At 45.0% G+C, this 16,598-nt stretch overlaps 1 protein-coding gene across 1 annotated transcript in view; it reads left to right on the top strand.

The window, feature by feature from the left end:
- Nucleotides 1-16,598, top strand: part of SUCLG2 (succinate-CoA ligase GDP-forming subunit beta) — a 271,779-nt gene that overhangs the window by 240,810 nt on the left and 14,371 nt on the right. The window contains exon 10 of the mRNA XM_048490767.1: nt 7,365-7,485. Within this exon, the coding sequence (XP_048346724.1) occupies nt 7,365-7,485 (121 nt within the window). The remainder of the gene's footprint in view (nt 1-7,364; nt 7,486-16,598) is intronic.

Below are 16,598 nucleotides of genomic sequence, written 5' to 3'. Positions count from 1 at the left end.
CGAGTGAGAGACGGTGCTGGGCTTTTTGAGTGTTTACCATCTGAGTGTGTGTCTTTGTTTTGCTTTTACTATCTGTTTTGTTTGTCGCACTTACTGGTGAGAGTGATGGGTTGAGAAAGTCGGGGAGTCATGATTAATAGTGCATCAAAGACGGAAAGTAAGTATGGGAAAAAACAGACCGGGAGAGGGAAAGTAACAACAGACATTGGTCGGCTGTTTCTCTTTCTGGGTGATGTTGATGATCATAGCAACAACCCACTGGACTAGAAAATCTTGGTGCCAATCACCGGAGAAACAGTAGCCATTTGTAATGTAACCCTGGATGAGAGAGCTAGCTTGGAATGTATCACTGAGACCCGGATGGAGGAAATAACCCAGATGATTTGACTGACCGCTAGCACAGTCCCCCTAGTCCACAATACTTCCAATTTTGAGACTGCGTACTTAGTGTGGGGATTACAGGACAGGTTTGGGATTCTGTGGGCACTCTGCCCACCCCACTGCCTAACAGTCTCCCTGCCTGAACTGGGAAAGGTGATGTTGGGCGATACTGAGAACCCTTAGGCTTGGGGACCTCAACGTTCATGCCCAAACTGCCTTGTCAAGAGCAGCTCAGGATTTCATGGGCTCCACGACAACCATGTACCTGTTTCAGGTAATAACCAGCTTCACACACTTCAGTCTTACCTGTAAGTTAGATTTCACACACTGGGGTGTTGAAGGAACACTGCTCGGCTCCTTGACCTCTGATCTGTGGAGTCCTGTGGAGTATCATTTTGTCTTCTGTTCTCTGGGGGGAAACTTTTTCACTCAAGCCTGACCAATTTCCCACCTCTTATGTATTGTCGAAGGCTTTCGTGGCCGGATTCAACTGGTTGTGGTGGGTTTTCCAGGCTCTGTGGCAGTGGTCTGGTGGATCCACCATTCCACGGCCACACAGCCCGGAAAACCCACCTCAACCAGTTCCACCTCTTACTTCAGCACCCATCCCACAAGACCTTTTGTCCATTTCAGTCCCATGATTCTCCAGCATAGCATTTTGTGATGATCAGATGGGACCTCTCATTCCTTTTCTACCTCCTGGAAGCTGGCTGGCTCATTGCTTCCTTTGGACAGTTTCGGGATACAAATGCCAGAAACAAATATACTGTTAAATTTCATTCAGGACAGGCAAGTATCTTAGATGTGTAGCCGGTTTGTGGCCCTGAAAGCCAGATACGAATGTATCCGCACAGAGAGCTGTGTGCAGCACGTATGAGTGGGTTATATAGGGCTGCTGTGAAAAGTCCTTGCATAGCACCTTAGTTCCTAATGCTATTCCTCAGTATTGATGATTTGTACATTGGCCGTAGAAGCAGAGATGATGTCTTCACATATTATCATTAGCTCCCTGCCTTTGGCGCAAGGGCCGTCCCTTCCTTTGATGGATTTTTCATGTCTGCTGTGTCAGTAAAAGCAAACAGTTACCGGACAAAAACGCTTACATCTATACTTCTTCCTGCTTGAAACGTAAAGCTCTGACTTGGAAGGCACAAATGTTAGGTGGAAATGTTAATCATTAATATGCCATTCAGGGCAGCCTCTCTCCTGTGCAGACAGGGCACTCTGTTCTCAGTGCGCACATTATGTTTGGTGTTTCTCAGGTGCTGGCTATGCTAATGAGGGCTTGTTTGCAATATGCAGTGGATGGTTTTCTTTTCCCCCTCTGGGCACCTTTTCCAGCCTCTTTCTTTTCTGCACACAAAAAAATACCCGGCGTAAACCCCTTCATTGAAATGCGTCTCCTGAATGTTAAACCAGTTACAAGGAGAAGCAAAAATCCATTTAGAGCAGCACAGGAACAATAAACAATGTTCACCAATTTTAGCAGAGTTTGTAACTGAATCGCTTTATTGTTTGAAGTGATCTTTTGGCTTATTTATAAGATTACGGCAAAGCCCAAGATTAAATTCCTTACCTGATTCAGTTTTCCGTTGATTGAACTCATTCGGGCTGCTTTCTTGTCTAACTGATTTTATTTACATTATTGTTATTATTAAAGCCAGTCACACAAGCCTCGGTTATTCAGCACTGAATCTAATTTCCTTCAATATGTTTTTCATGAAGCTGACAATGGATAAAAGGAACTAATTAGAATTCAGCCCGAGCTCAGAAAAGCAGATCTTTAAATGAGAAGGCCCACAATAGGAAGTAAAAATATCTATATTAGGCATAATATCCTCTCTCTTATCTTTAATGATGTAAACACATGGCCTAAAGTTGATCTGGCTCATGGCTGGTATAGTTACTATTACATTAGGAACTTATTGTAGAAAAGAAAGAAAACATTCTCCCACGGTTCTACCAAAACACTGTCAGGACTTAGAATCATAGAATCACAGGCTGTTTCTGCACGGGCGGAATATAGCGACCCAGGGACGCTAAAAACAGCATCCTTGGGGAGGGGTTCGCACGGCCGCTGTTTCCGAACCTCACTCCCTGGGCGAGGTATTTCGGAAACGGCAGCAGCTGGAAGGCGCCACCCCCCCCTTTCCTGAACACCTTACCATCCCTCCAACCTTCCGGCATGTCGTCCAGGCCTGGAGACACGCTCCCCCGCCCTGCGACTCCAGAGCTGTCGCGCAGGGTAGGGGGGCGTGTCCCCCGGCCTTGGCGACGCGCCGGAAGGTCGGAAGGAAGGTAAGGCGTTCGCGCTACGGTGCAGCGCTGCGCCGTCTTCCCTGCCCCTACTGGGACCGTTCATGCAAACGGTCCCAGGGGGGTGCGTCGGCGTCGTATATGCCAACGCGCCCCCCGAGAGTGGCCGTGCAGAAACAGAGTTGGAAGAGACCCCAAGGGCCATCAAGTCCAACCCCCAAGTAGTATTAGTACTACCTCTTTGCGTAGTACTAATAATACATTTGTATAGTGCTTTCTATGTTTGAAGTTCTTCATATATATTATAGGAGTATTATTTACACCAGTTTAAAAGACCTAAGCCCTCAGTTTACAAGACCCCAGAGCAGGGCTTTTAACAATAGGATGTTTTGAAAGACATTGGTGGATTCCGCATGGCACAAATATAATGTCTTCAGGATGTTATATATAGCGTTTCGGGGAAGAACTTCACGCAGGTCTCTTTCTCAAAATGGCTCATATTTCTCTCAGCCTGGGTTTTACAAAAATTGCTAGACCAACAATTTTTTTTTTTGCAAAATCCCAGGTTGAAGGCGCGCATGCCCAAACACAACAGGCAATAGATGCTTTGTTTTCCTCCCTGCCACCCTTTCACTTTAGCTTCCGCTGCCTTCCACCATTTCAGGAAGAATCTGTCCACCAGTTTGTGCAGTATGCCAAGCACGTTGTAGGCTGATTCTAGGAGCGTCCGCCATTTCAAAAGTCCCGCAAGAACATTTTCTAGCCGTGCCAGTGAGTATGACCGCCATTTCACTCATAGAGACACAGCAACAAATGCCTTATTGCCTGGCCATTGCAGGGAAATGCGCCAACACACCCCGAATTGTTTCCATGGGCTCAAATAGTTTCCAGACCAAGTGAACGGCACACATGCAAACAGAAAAAAGGAAAATGGGTTCATTTATAACGACTGCAACTCATTATAAATAAGCTGTGTGGAATCCACCGTTGATTCATAGGCTCTCCGTGAGACGGCACTTCGCACACACATTTATATCAACCCTACAAGACGGATACCCTACAACCCTACAAGACGGATAAGTATAATCAACTTATGGGTGCAGGCATGCAGCTGGGAAAACATGGCTCTGCTGAAGTCTGCCTCTTAATAGGGTGTCTGTGATTGAGATGAAATTTGGACTGACAACCTAACATCTCATTCTCAAAGCCATTATAACAGTATGAATAAAACAGTATGAATAAAACTGAAAAAGGCATGAAACCTATGGGTTTCTATCCTATCAATAGAAAATGGTGTTCTACTCACAGAACAGGCTTCCAGCTTCCCTTGTCCTAAGACAGTTATGGCGAACCTATGGCACGGGTGCCAGAGGTGGCACTCAGAGCCCTCTCTGTGGGCACACACATACAGAGTTTGTATGTGGGGGGGGGGGGGGGCGGCAGAAGAACTGAAGCTTGATCCTTTACCTGGGAGTAAGCTAGGTTGCTGGCAGTGGAGCTTGCTTCTGAGTAAACCCTCCTAGGGTTGTGATTCACCCGTTCAAAGTGTTGCACGGTTGCTTCACCAAGCTTACTCCCGAGTAACACGTGCCGTAGAGCCAAGCATTTTTTATAAACTGAAACCTGAGTATTTAGGTTAAATTGCCGTGTTGGCACTTTGAGATAAATAAGTGGGTTTGGGCTTCCAACTTGGGCACTCAGTCTCGAAAAGGTTCACCATCACTGTCCTAAGACAACCCATGATACCCATTGGAATGGCTCCTTGTAGGTTCAGGAGACCCTCAGGAACAACCCTTGGCCCAATGTTGAATCTACAATGGAAGGAGTGAACTGGTAAAAACTGCTCCCATTCTACCAGCACAACTTTTTTCTCGTGCCCTGGAAAGCACCAGCCATATAAATGTTTTAAATAAATAAATACAGTGAGAGAGTTTGTGCAGGACCATGTAATTGTGCATTAGGTGAATTTTGGTTCCTTGAAATTGATGGGTAGCTTTTCCCCCTGTGGGACTTATCAATTAATCTGTTGTAATGAATTCACTTACTTACTTCTCCTGGTCAATTATAAAGGATTTTCCTACTCCTATTTATCAAGTCAGGACAAGTATATTACCTCTTGGTCCATGCTGCTTTGAATATGGAATATGTGCCAGTGGTTTCATTAAGAATCTACATGCTGAATGGTATGGCTTGGATGATTCAGATGAAGTTTTGAAGGAACGGTAGGGTTTTTTTTGTGTCTAGTCTTCCCGCTGTCATTCTATTCAAGTGATGTACTGGAATTGTTCTGTTCTTTTCATTGCTGACAGAGTGACCAAGAGCTCCCTTCCCACACACTAATGTGTAACAATGATGTTCCTTCAGTGAAGTGGCGTTGCTGTTTGCAGAAGAAGGGGTGGCGAATTTCACCTGTTTTCCTTCTCCCCCTGAAAATGCCAGCTTGGCCCCTGGTGCTGTTCCTGGAGGGTCCACAACATTTCAGGGGGCTGAGTGGACTACATCAGCGAGAGAAACTAGAATGGGGATCAGCAACCTTTGCCACCCAAAGAGCCATTTGGACCCGTTTTCCACAGCCCTGAAGATCTACTGAGTCAGAGAGGCGGCTCCGCACAAGAGCCGCCTCCGGTTCAGCCCCTCCACTCACCTTTCCTTCCAGTGCTTCTCTGGAGGGACACGCCCACGCTACCCTCCGACCTCCACGCCACGTGGAGCCGCAGTATAAGGCTGAAAGAGCCGCATGCGGCTCTGGAGCCACATCAGACCCCTGAACTAGAAAGTCCTGCTCTCCAAAGTTCATTTTTTAAAGTAACAAGTAGATCTTTCCTGATTGTCTGCTGTAGGACCCATCTGATTTTGTGGCACGAGCTCTTGCTAAGAGCTGAAATATGAATCTCAGGACTCAGATTTGTATATATTTCTAACAAGATGGAGCTTTGATTCCCTTATGGATAGTGTGTTATATCTCTAAAGGGTAGGAACTTGCTGACCTTTAACCTTGTTGCATCAGAGAGCACCACAGCCACATTCTAGCATTCAATACTCTTGCAAATCCTCTCTTAATGCCAATAGTACTATAATTTGAACACCCTTACTAGATTGGGAGAATGGTCATTTTATTGTGCCAGCTTTGTTTTCTTTGTGAGGGAGTGGGTATCCTCACTAAATGTTTCTTCATGTACTAGGAGTTAAGGAGTGAACAACATCCTCTGGATAATAACGTTATTAATGCAAGGGAAAGCTTTGTGCAGTGACGCAGATTTGCTTCTGAAGCTTACCTTGCTGTGCCCCATTTTAAAATAACCGTGGCTTTAGATTAGCTGTTCTACAGTAGAAGGTACGTAGCACAAGCACAAAGTCTCAAAACAACAAAGGAGAAAAATAAAACCTCTTCGCACGTTGATGCAACTGGAGCAGAGAAGGGATAATTCCAAACTCAGGTTGCGTCCCAGATTTTTTCCAGTGTGATCCTACGCAGTCGTTCTAGTCTAGGCTTTGACATCATCCAATTCCACAGCTCCAGCCAGTTTTCACAATGTCTGATTGCATTAATGATCACCAACCCTGGTGCACTGTCTGTATTTGAAGTGATTTCAATGTTTAAGCCTTTTTTTCCCCCTAATGAGGTGAGGGAGGACACAGCTTCCTAAAATTATTGGAATTTATTTTCTTTTTGAACTCTAGACCTTCCCCTCAGTTTACAGGTAGACCTTCCCCTCAGTTTACAGGTAGGCTTTGGGTTCACTGCGGTGAGGTAAGTTTTGTGGTGTACAAGGAGAATATTGAGGTCACTGAGGCTGGATTAATATATAAGCAACCGAGAAGACGTATTTATTTACAGGGTAGTTTTAAAGGAACAAACCAGCAGCACAGGTCTTCTGGCAGAGGCACAAAAATTTAACCTGGTTCTGACTTAAGGAGAGTAGTTGGAATTTTCTTTAATGGTTTCAGGCACAAACAGACTTTTATTGACTAGCCACTAGGTTGGATCCTCTCTCACATACAGGATTCTGCTCACCCCAGTTTGCCCTTTCCCCAGAATCAGACTAAATGTTACAAGGTCTGCGCATCACCAGAGATAGGCCTAACAATCAAGCACTCTTTTCTCTCTCAGAGACAGAGCTAAACTGCTCTGCCTCACTACCAGGCATAGTTACCCTCCACTCTGTCTGTTTTTTCCCCTCGATCTAGACCAGAGCTGTCCCTCCTCTCTCCCTGAGCCAGAACTCAACTCTCTTCTCCCGTGTTTCCTCTAACATCTTTCTTCTTGAAGTTGATTATGTGCTGCTGCAGCATTCCTGTGGGCTCATCTGAATGGCTGATTTTGCCTTCAGGGGCAGGACAGCCTCCTATCCATCACATTTTGCCTCGTGGCATCTCCCTCACAACCCACTGAGGTGCGTCGTTATTACCATTTTATATGCAGCAAACAAAGGCTGCAAGTCTGTGCTGTGCTTGTGGCGACCCGGTTGGCCCACGTCTGAGCCTAGATGTCCCAAAGTCAAATCTAGCAATGTCAGGCTTTAATAAAGCCCCAAAGCCTCAGGCATCTGGTTGATATGGTACTGTGATGCTAGCCCAGCTCCATTTGATTTATTTCCCCCCACTCCATTTGCTTCAGAGAGTCGCTGGAATCACAAAATAGAGGTCTTGTCCCTTTTCTTCTGTGTCCTTGTTTGTGTATCTCTTAGAAAGGCTGACAATATGTTGAATTTTTCTTTCTTGCCCAGGTTGAAGCGATTTTAGTGAATATTTTTGGTGGGATTGTGAACTGTGCCATTGTTGCCAATGGGATCACTAAAGCGTGCCAGGAGCTTGAACTGAAGGTACCGCTGGTGGTCAGACTGGAAGGTGAGTAGCTAACATTTAGACTGTCTTCCATTCTTTCATTTTCAGTTGAACAGTTTTCTCTTTTTCACCTGATGACTCTTTTAGGTCGATTCCGCACTTGCGTTATCGACCTAAGTTCGAGCTGCGTTCGACTTAAGTGCTCCGCACAACCACTGGGATTGACGTGGTTTTGTACCAGCTTCGCCCCGTGTAACAATCAAATTTCCGACTCCAGTTGGGAACTACTAGTTTTTCAGGGAACCACGCTTGAACTCAGCTCGATTCCAGTAAAGTGCGGAATCTCTGGTGCTAGGAGTCCCCCATTCAGCCAATCACAGCTGAGTGTTTCGGGCATGTGTACAGCTGGCCAATCAAAAAACGCCACCTTCGTCCCTCCACTCCTGTGGCAGTTTTTTTTATAACATGTGTGGGGATAGACGGAACATGGCCGTAGAACAGTAGCCAATCGGAACGGAGCGGTGAAGAGGCACAGGATGATTCCGCCCTCCGAGCTGGGATCAAGCTGGTTGCAGTGGGGAACAACAGTGGCTTCGAACTAGGTTAGTACCCTTCTCAGGGAACTGGGTCGAACCTATTTTACTCGTGTGCGGAATCGCCCTTAGCCAGGTCCAACTGAAATTACGGTGTAAACATTCTGTTTTACCTCAGCCCGGTCACACTTCATCCTTGGTTCCCAGCCATTGCTCTCTTCACCCATTGATTACTCGTGGGATCCTTCGCAAGTTATACAGCCATTCCTTCAGTCTTTTATCCTCCCGTTTTCTTCCAGATTGTTTGACCAGCAGAGGCTCATATAAATAAGTAGCTGCTCATTACGAAGTGCTCATGGCAATGGCAAGCCGCCCTTTCCCTTCTGGTAGAGAACTGAGCAACTCATTCAGAGAGCTGTCTGCGAACTAGTTGATTGTGGACCTTTCCTGCGAGCCTTCATCGAGTAATAAAAAAGTGAAATTGTTTTGAGTAAATAACGCCAAAGTGGGGGCCGAGGGGGGGGGGGAGCTGATCCAAAGGCATGGGATTGGATCCTATTATGCCTTTCCCCCAAATCTCCTACCAACAAAGAAAGATTGTCCACTGTCCTCCACTGGAGAGAGCCTTTTCCCCTTGAAGGAAAAGGATACGAAAAGAGTCATGAGAACCAATTAATGGAAGGGAGTCACAGCACGCAGTGCGAGCTGTCCTAGCGAATATTGTTATTCTGTCCCTAAATACAGGGACCTTCCCTGAGGGACTGAAAGAGGTCTCTTTTTTAAAAAAAACACCGTTGATTCTTTAGATCTTTTCAACCACCTCGTGGTGTCCCATCTTTCTTTCTTGAGTAAAGTTCTTATGTTCTTAAAGTAGTTGAGAGAGCGGCTGCAAAGCAGCTCCAGGCTTTTCTGGAGGAAACTTTAGCCTTGAACCCACTCCAATCCAATTTTTCCCCTGACCATGGAACAGAGGCAGCTCTGACCTCCTTCACAGACAACCTTCAGGGACATCTGGTCCAAAGCAGGTCAGCACTGATGTTCCTACTTGATCTGACAGCAGCATTTGACGTGGTCGATCATGACGTCTTGACCAGCTGCCTTACCAACACTGGGATCCATAGGTCAGCCTTACAGCGGCTGCACCCATTTCTCCAGCGCCAGAGGCAGAGAGTTGCAATCGGTGAGAGGACTTCCACACACTATTCTTTAGTGTGTGGAGTCCCACAAGGGGTAATTCTGTTGCTGATATCATTTAATCTCTACATGCAACCTCTTGCTGGGCTAATCCAGAGGTTCAGGCCGGTTTGTCATCAATATGAGGATGACACCCAGCTATATGTATTGGCAAGTAGCATCCTTACTGACAAGCTGCCTGGAGGCTGGGGTGGAATGGCTGAAAAGGAGCTGGCTGAAGCTAAATCCAGCAAAGACAGAGATCCTGTGGCTGGGCTGAGGAGGCTCGGGAGGAGGATGCCAATTACCAATATTTGATGGGATGCGGTTGAACTCTACATCATCAGGAGTCTGGAGGTCCCTTGACAGTGAAGGCTCAGGTTGCATAAGTAACTTACCTAGCATTTTATCATCTATGCCAGATGAGACAATTGGCACCTTACCTTTCCCAAACTGACCTTGCCACAGTGTCCCATGCAACTTGCTCTACGCAGGGCTACCCTTCAGCCTGCTTTGGAGGCTCCAACTGGTGCAGAATTCAGCATCACGGGCCCATACAGGGACCCCATGATGGGCACTGGTTCAGTCGGTGCTCCATCAGCTGCATTGGCTCCAGGTGGAGTACAGGATCAGGTTCAAGATCTAAACGGTCTGGGACCAGGGTACCTACAGGGTACCATCTCTCTTGATACATTTCCCAAAGAGCGTTGCAATCGGCAAATGAAAACCTACTGGTGATCCCTGGCCATAAAGATGTCCAGCCCGTCTCAAACGAGGCCAGGACTTTTTTGACCCTGACCCCAACCTGGTGGAATGGTCTGTCCTGTGAGACCAGAGCCCGGTGGGATCTGATACAGTTCCACAGGGCCTGTAAGATGGAGCTGTTCTGCCAGGCTTATGGTTGAGGCAATTAAGGGTGTCCATCATTTTGGCCTCTCTCCCCCTCCCCGTTACATTATGTATATATCAATGCCATCAGACTTAGAATGCTTTGAAATGTTTTTATCTATATTTATATTGGTTTTATGTGGTATTGAATATGTTGTGAGTGGCCATGAGCCCATCAGAAAGAAGGGCGGCATACGAGACTAACAAATAATAATTGTTATTATTGCAAAAGCCAGCAGATCACAGTTTATTTTCATAAAATAGTGACCAGAGGTCCAATGCATTTTGTGTTGTCTGTTTGGTACCTTCTTCAGCTGCAGATTTGTGATTATTCCCATAAATCTTAATAGATTGGTGGCCTGTGCTTTAAAGGCTGTATGCCCTCATGCAATATATTACAAATGTCTTGATGAGTAAAGTTTTAATCAGTCAGGTCTGTCTTGATTTAGCAGGATTTTCTGGACAAATCTTTGTTCTCAGCAGTATAATAATTGCAAGCTGTTTACTAGTGGATACTAAAGGATTACTCTCCTGTTGGAAAACGGACACCAACAATTCCTTAAAAATAAATAAGTAATCAATCAGCTAATAATCAAGGGGTGGTTTGTTTTGTTTTTTAAAGAAGAAGAAGAGTTTGGATTTATACCTCACCTTTCTCTCCTGTAAGGAGACTCAAGGCAGCTTACAAGCTCCTTTCCCTTCCTCTCCCTGCAACTGACACCTTGTGAGGTAGGTGGGGCTGAGAGAGTTCTGAAGAACTGTGACTAGCCCAAGGTCACCCAGCATGAATGTAGGAGTGCGGAAACACATCTGGTTCACCAGATAAGCCTCCGCCACTCAGGTGGAGGAGTGGGGAATCAAACCCAGTTCTCCAGATTATAATCCACCTGCTCTTAACGTGCTGGCTCTTTAAGGAACAGGGGTGAGTAATGTTATGTTCTGGATTTTAACAGTAGCCTCCAGTCCAGAGTTCACTCATCTGCATGCTCACGTATATTCACACAGAGCTCCAATTCAGTTCAAGTCTCACTGTTTGTTCACTTTAGTGGAGGAGCTGTCCCATCTGTGAATTCTTTCATGGATCTGTGCCTCTTCTCCTCCACGGAAGTGAACTGAGGCAGTCATAGTGGCTATATTTGGTCACAAGAACTTCTTCCTATTAGGGACCACTGGACCAGATGAACTCTTGGGCTTAGTCCAGTGGTGGCGAACCTATGGCCCTCCAGATGTTCATGGACTACAATTCCCATCAGCCCCTGCCAGCATGGCAAATTGGCAGTGGCTGCTGGGAATTGTAGTCCATGAACATCTGGAGTGCCATAGGTTCGCCACCACGGGCTTAGTCCATGCGATGAAGCAGAATGAGACTATTAGAATTCCCAAGTGGAAAGCATAGAGTGTGCCACTTCAGACTGCAGGTGGCAGTCACATTTTTAACCACACGAAAAACCTCCATGCAAATAGAAAGTTAGCAGATCAAGCAGAAACAACAAGCCACAGTCTTTTTCTCCGGTATGCTAGTTTTTAGCTTACAGCATTCCACATGGGCAACATTTAAAAAAATATATACTTCCCACCAACAGCCTGGTAAACTCCCCTCCACCAGCTAGACCAGCAGGGTCTGATTATCATTTATCTGATTCTTGTATACATTTATACCTTGTTGCCTATATACACACAGCCCTACCCTGTTTCCCCGAAAATAAGACATCTCCTGAAAATAAGACGTAGTAGAGGTTTTGCTGAAGTGCTAAATATAAGGCATCCCCCGAAAGTAAGACATAGCAAAGTTTTTGTTTGGAAACATGCCCGTAGAACAGAACACCAGAGCATGCAGCTGTGGAGCGGAAAAATAAGACATCCCCTGAAAATAAAACATCGTGCATCTTTGGGAGCAAAAATTAATATAAGACACTGTCTTATTTTCGGGGAAACACGGTATGTGAAATAGATTAATTGGGTTGAGCCTCCCCCCCCCCCCTCAAAAAAATCCCCAAGAATCATCAGTGTTCAAGTTAGGTCAGGGTATGTGCAAAATACTTAAGTCAGATCCCCTTAGTTCCCCCCACCCCACCCCAATCCCTAGTAAGTGTGCCCAGTTTAAACCCTGGAGCCCAGATCTCTTCCTTCAGAGATTATAACTTTTAACAAAAGTGACAGAGGTTTATTTACATTGGAAGATACATGTTAGCCATATTGTACAACGGCTAATTCCAGTTGGATAGCCCCCTTTCTGTTTCACCTCTCTGTGTTGGTACAATGTATACATTTTATTTATTCATTTATTCATACTCTTCCAACAACCAGTGGGGACCCAAAGCAACTCTGGCTACCAATCTTGATCCTTCTTGATCTGAGGTTGCAAGTGCCTTAGCAGACCAGGTGCTCGGGAATAGCAGCAGCAGAAGGCCATTGCTTTCACCTCCTGCATGTGAGATCCCAAAAGGCACCTGGTGGGCCACTGTGAGTAGCAGAGTGCTGGACTAGATGGACTCTGGTCTGATCCAGCTGACCTGTTCTTATGTTCTTATGATATTTTTAATGTTTAAGTTTTAATGTTTAGGTTATGTTGTTGAGTTGCTGTTAATAACAGCCATGTTGTTGAGCCGCCTCAAGCCCTTCGGGGAAGAGGCGGCCTATAAATCTAAAATAATAAATAAATAAATAAATAAATATTGTTTTTTCGCTTCCATTTTGCCCTCACAGCAAACCCTGTCAGGTTAAAAATGTGTGACTGGTCCAATGTCACCCAATAAACTTCCATGACTGAGTAGGGATTTGAACTTGGGCCTCCCAGATCCTAATCTGACACTAAACACTATGCCATGTTGACTCCTGTAACATTTAATAGAATCATATTGGTAGAGACCCAAAGGGCCATCAAGACCAACCCCCTGCAATGCAGGAACACATAAGCAAAACACTCCTGACAGATGGCCATCCAGCCTCTCTTTAAAAACTGCCAAAGAAGGAGACTCCACCACACTCCGAGGTAGTGCATTCCACTGTCGAACAGTTCTTACTGTCAGGAAGTTTTTCCTGATGTTTAGGTGGAATGCCTTGATTGCAACCTACGTGTACCAGAAACCTCAAAAAATACTTCAGGATAACAGCAATGTGAATTTGAGAGAGAATATATAACATAAGCACAGCAGCTCTCTCAGCTGCATAGTAGGCATCCTGAATCCAGGTAGCTAATGTGCAAAGAAATACTTTTGTAAATACATTGGTCCCTACTGTTCCAAACAGCAGCTTTGTTATTGACTTAAGGAGTGATACCTGCAGGGTATGAGTACTCCATGCTGAATTGTTTGGTGAGGCTCTGTAGGTCTTATAGATGTATTATGAAGGAGTCACCAACTAGGTTAACCCTCACTGAGCTAATTCACAATTAAGGCATAACTTTGTCAAATGACTGTGTAACAGCAGCATATCGGGAAGAGAGGGTTGAAGACTCATTGGAGTAATTTTTAGACAGCCAGTTGTATCATACTTTCTGCTTCCTGGTATCCCAGTGCTCAGACAATTCTGTCTAAAACAAAACGCCCACATTCTTTTAAAAAATATATTTTTTTTATTTTGTGGCAAAAAACTCCAGGAGAGGAAGAAAGATTAAAGGAATGAAAAATAGGCAAAGAGAAAACTGAAATAGGAAAGGAAAAGAATGATATGGAGTTTTAAAAGGAGGGGGAGGCTACTTCTCAAAGTTCATGGCTCACACAAACTTGCTGATCCTAGATTTTTTCAGAACTAGTGGATCTATATTGAACGCTTTCTAGTCCACCTGTTGAATTTTAGGTCTCCGATATCTGGAAAGGTGGGAGCTGAGAAAACAAATGCTCGCTCCACAAGCCAGCAAATATCTCCTTTTTGCAAGAATGGTTAGAACAGGGGTCTGCAACCTGCGGCTCTCCAGATGTTCATAAACTACAATTCCCACCAGTCCCTGCCAGCATGGCCAGTTGGCTATGCTGGCAGGGGTTGATGGGAATTATAGTCCATGAACATCTGGAGAGCTGCAGGTTGCAGACCTCTGGGTTAGATGCTCCCAGAGGCTCAACTGAAGTGAAGTGCCATTTCCCCAGAAGTCCAACAATAGACCAAAATCCATTCCTTTGATCTAGTAATATTCTACTGGAATCTTACCATTAGGTAGAATTATTATGTCAACTACTTACTAAATAGTATTTCAGTTTACCTATACTCTGTTGCACAGAAAGATAATAGCTTAATGTTGAGGCGGAGCATCTGAGAAAATTGTATGCTTCCACATTCGAATATAGTCCCAAATGAATATGAGAATTATCATTCATTTTTATGTGCTGCCTTTGTCAACACCATTATTTTGCGCATTGTTGAACATGATACGTTGATACAAAAGCATTTATGACAAAATGTATTTTTACTTTTAAACAGATGGGGGGAGGTGCACTGGGTAGGCACTAGGACCCAGGCAGAGCATTCAGCAACAGTGAAGGTCCAGCATGCTTTGTTCTGTGGCGGAGGAATATATGACCCTACTAACATCTTTCTGTGGAAGAAAGGATAGTGCTTATCATGTTCTCTAGTTGGGTGCAGAAATTCAAGTGTCAGACTAAGATCTGGGAGACCTAGGCTTGAATCCCCTCTCTGTCATGGAAACTTGGACCAGTCACACACACACTGCCTAATCTGCTTCACAAGGAGGAGGAGGAGGATAAAATGGAGGAGAGAGGAATGTTTGTTTTTGTCGAAAGAGGCTAGCACAGGTAGCCCCCTGAAAAGACATTCTGCATTCCTAATTGTCAAGGACCGGTTGGCCCGTTATCACGTAGCTTCTAAAATTAATGTGACAAGCGGCTTCTGATTCATTTTTCACTATATCAGTGGGAATGTCTGGAGCCCAGATTTATAGCTTGCATCATACAATGTCTTGTCTGGCCCTTCATAGGTCCACAGCCCAGGTGGGTCTGCCAACCGCTCTGTAGGACTGCAGCCCTATGCAGAGTTCCTAACCTTCTTAAGCCCAGTGACTTCAATGAACATAGAATGGTGTAACTCTGCTTAGGATCACACTGTAGCTCTATCATCCTAACAGTGTTTTGAAAAGCCAGCATTTTTTCTTAACAGCTTATTTTAAAGGACAAGAGATCTTTCTCCAAACTGTGCCCTTCTAAGCTCATCAACTTCCATGGTCTTAAAAGAGTATAACTCTGCTTAGGATGGCACTGTTGGAGAGTATTTTGAAAAATCAGTGGCAGTGTTGCAGATTCTTCCTACCAGCCCAGTCAGGATTTTTCTTGGTTCAAGGTGGATGCTTGAAGGTCTCTGTGACTTTATTGAGCTTAAGTCACTGTGAACAATTTCCCTATAGCTACGTAGTATACTGGTTAAGAGTGGTGGACTCTAATATGGAGAACCAGGTTTGATTCCCCACTCCTCCACGTGAGCAACAGACTGTTGTCTGGTGGACCATATCTGTTTTTCTGCTCCTCCTGCACATGAAGCCTGCTGGGTGACCTTGGGCTACTCTCAGTTCTTCAGAATTGTCTCAGCCCCACCTACCTCACAAGGTGTCTGTTGTGGGGAGAAGAAGGGAAAGGAGTTTGTAAACCGCCTTGAGTACGAAATCTTCTTCTTCACACTAAGCATTGCAGTAGACTTAAAAAGGGGTGGGACGAGTCAAGATGGCGACGGGACGGCTGCTTTGATTCTCTCTCCGCTGCAAGCTAAGTTTATTTGATTCTCTTATCTCTCCTTTTGGCTCACTTCCCTGGCTCCAATCTGTTCTAACTGCTACAACCTGTAACTAGATGCCACTAATGCTCCAAATTACCGAGCTGCCTTGGTGTGTTTTGTTGGTGAACTTTCCTCCTGTTTCCTCTCTGCTTGTGAGACCGCACTGACTGCTGCAATTACAACTACTGTAATAAAGTAAATGGGGGAAGAAAAGACCCTTTCCTCGCCTAATCAAACAGCCAGAAGCAAAACAAACAAACCAGAATTGGACCATTTTATACAAAACACAGGGACTGACCTCTGTGAAGATTTGGAACAATCAAACAGATTTGCAGCCTTTGAGCAAGCTTTACCCGATGTTGCGGTCCCTTTAACAAACAATAACTTATCTCTTCCGGCAAGCCAACAACTGGGGATGAGCAGAACTGAGCCTTTGAGCTTGTAAATACAACTGGATAATGAGCCTTTAGCTCCAAAGAAGCTGTGATAAGTGAGGAATAATTATATTAATAAGCCGGAACTCCTTACCTGACCCGCATGAGGGAGTCTGGTCACGTTAACTGAACTCCTATCTAAGGGAAGCAATTTTAATATCTAAATCCTTTGAGCTGCTGCTAGCCAAATTCAGCAATATTGGTTCTCTAAGCTAGATGTATTGGAAAAAATACTTTTCCAAGGTTTTATGCTCAACCATCCTGAGTGGACCAGAGTCTGAACTCACATCAATGTGGACAAGTGGCTGACCTTAATGGACCTATTAACCCTCAAGCCAAGACTGCCCCTCATTGCCTGTGGATCAAAACAAAGCCAACTTGCCTTGGTGCTAAAGGAATCACATTGTAATATCAATAGGCAGGAACAAGC

The sequence above is a fragment of the Sphaerodactylus townsendi genome, linkage group LG03 (genome assembly GCF_021028975.2).
Source record: "Sphaerodactylus townsendi isolate TG3544 linkage group LG03, MPM_Stown_v2.3, whole genome shotgun sequence".
NCBI classification, from domain to species: Eukaryota; Metazoa; Chordata; class Lepidosauria; order Squamata; family Sphaerodactylidae; genus Sphaerodactylus; species Sphaerodactylus townsendi.
This window is presented reverse-complemented; position numbering and strand designations above follow the sequence as displayed.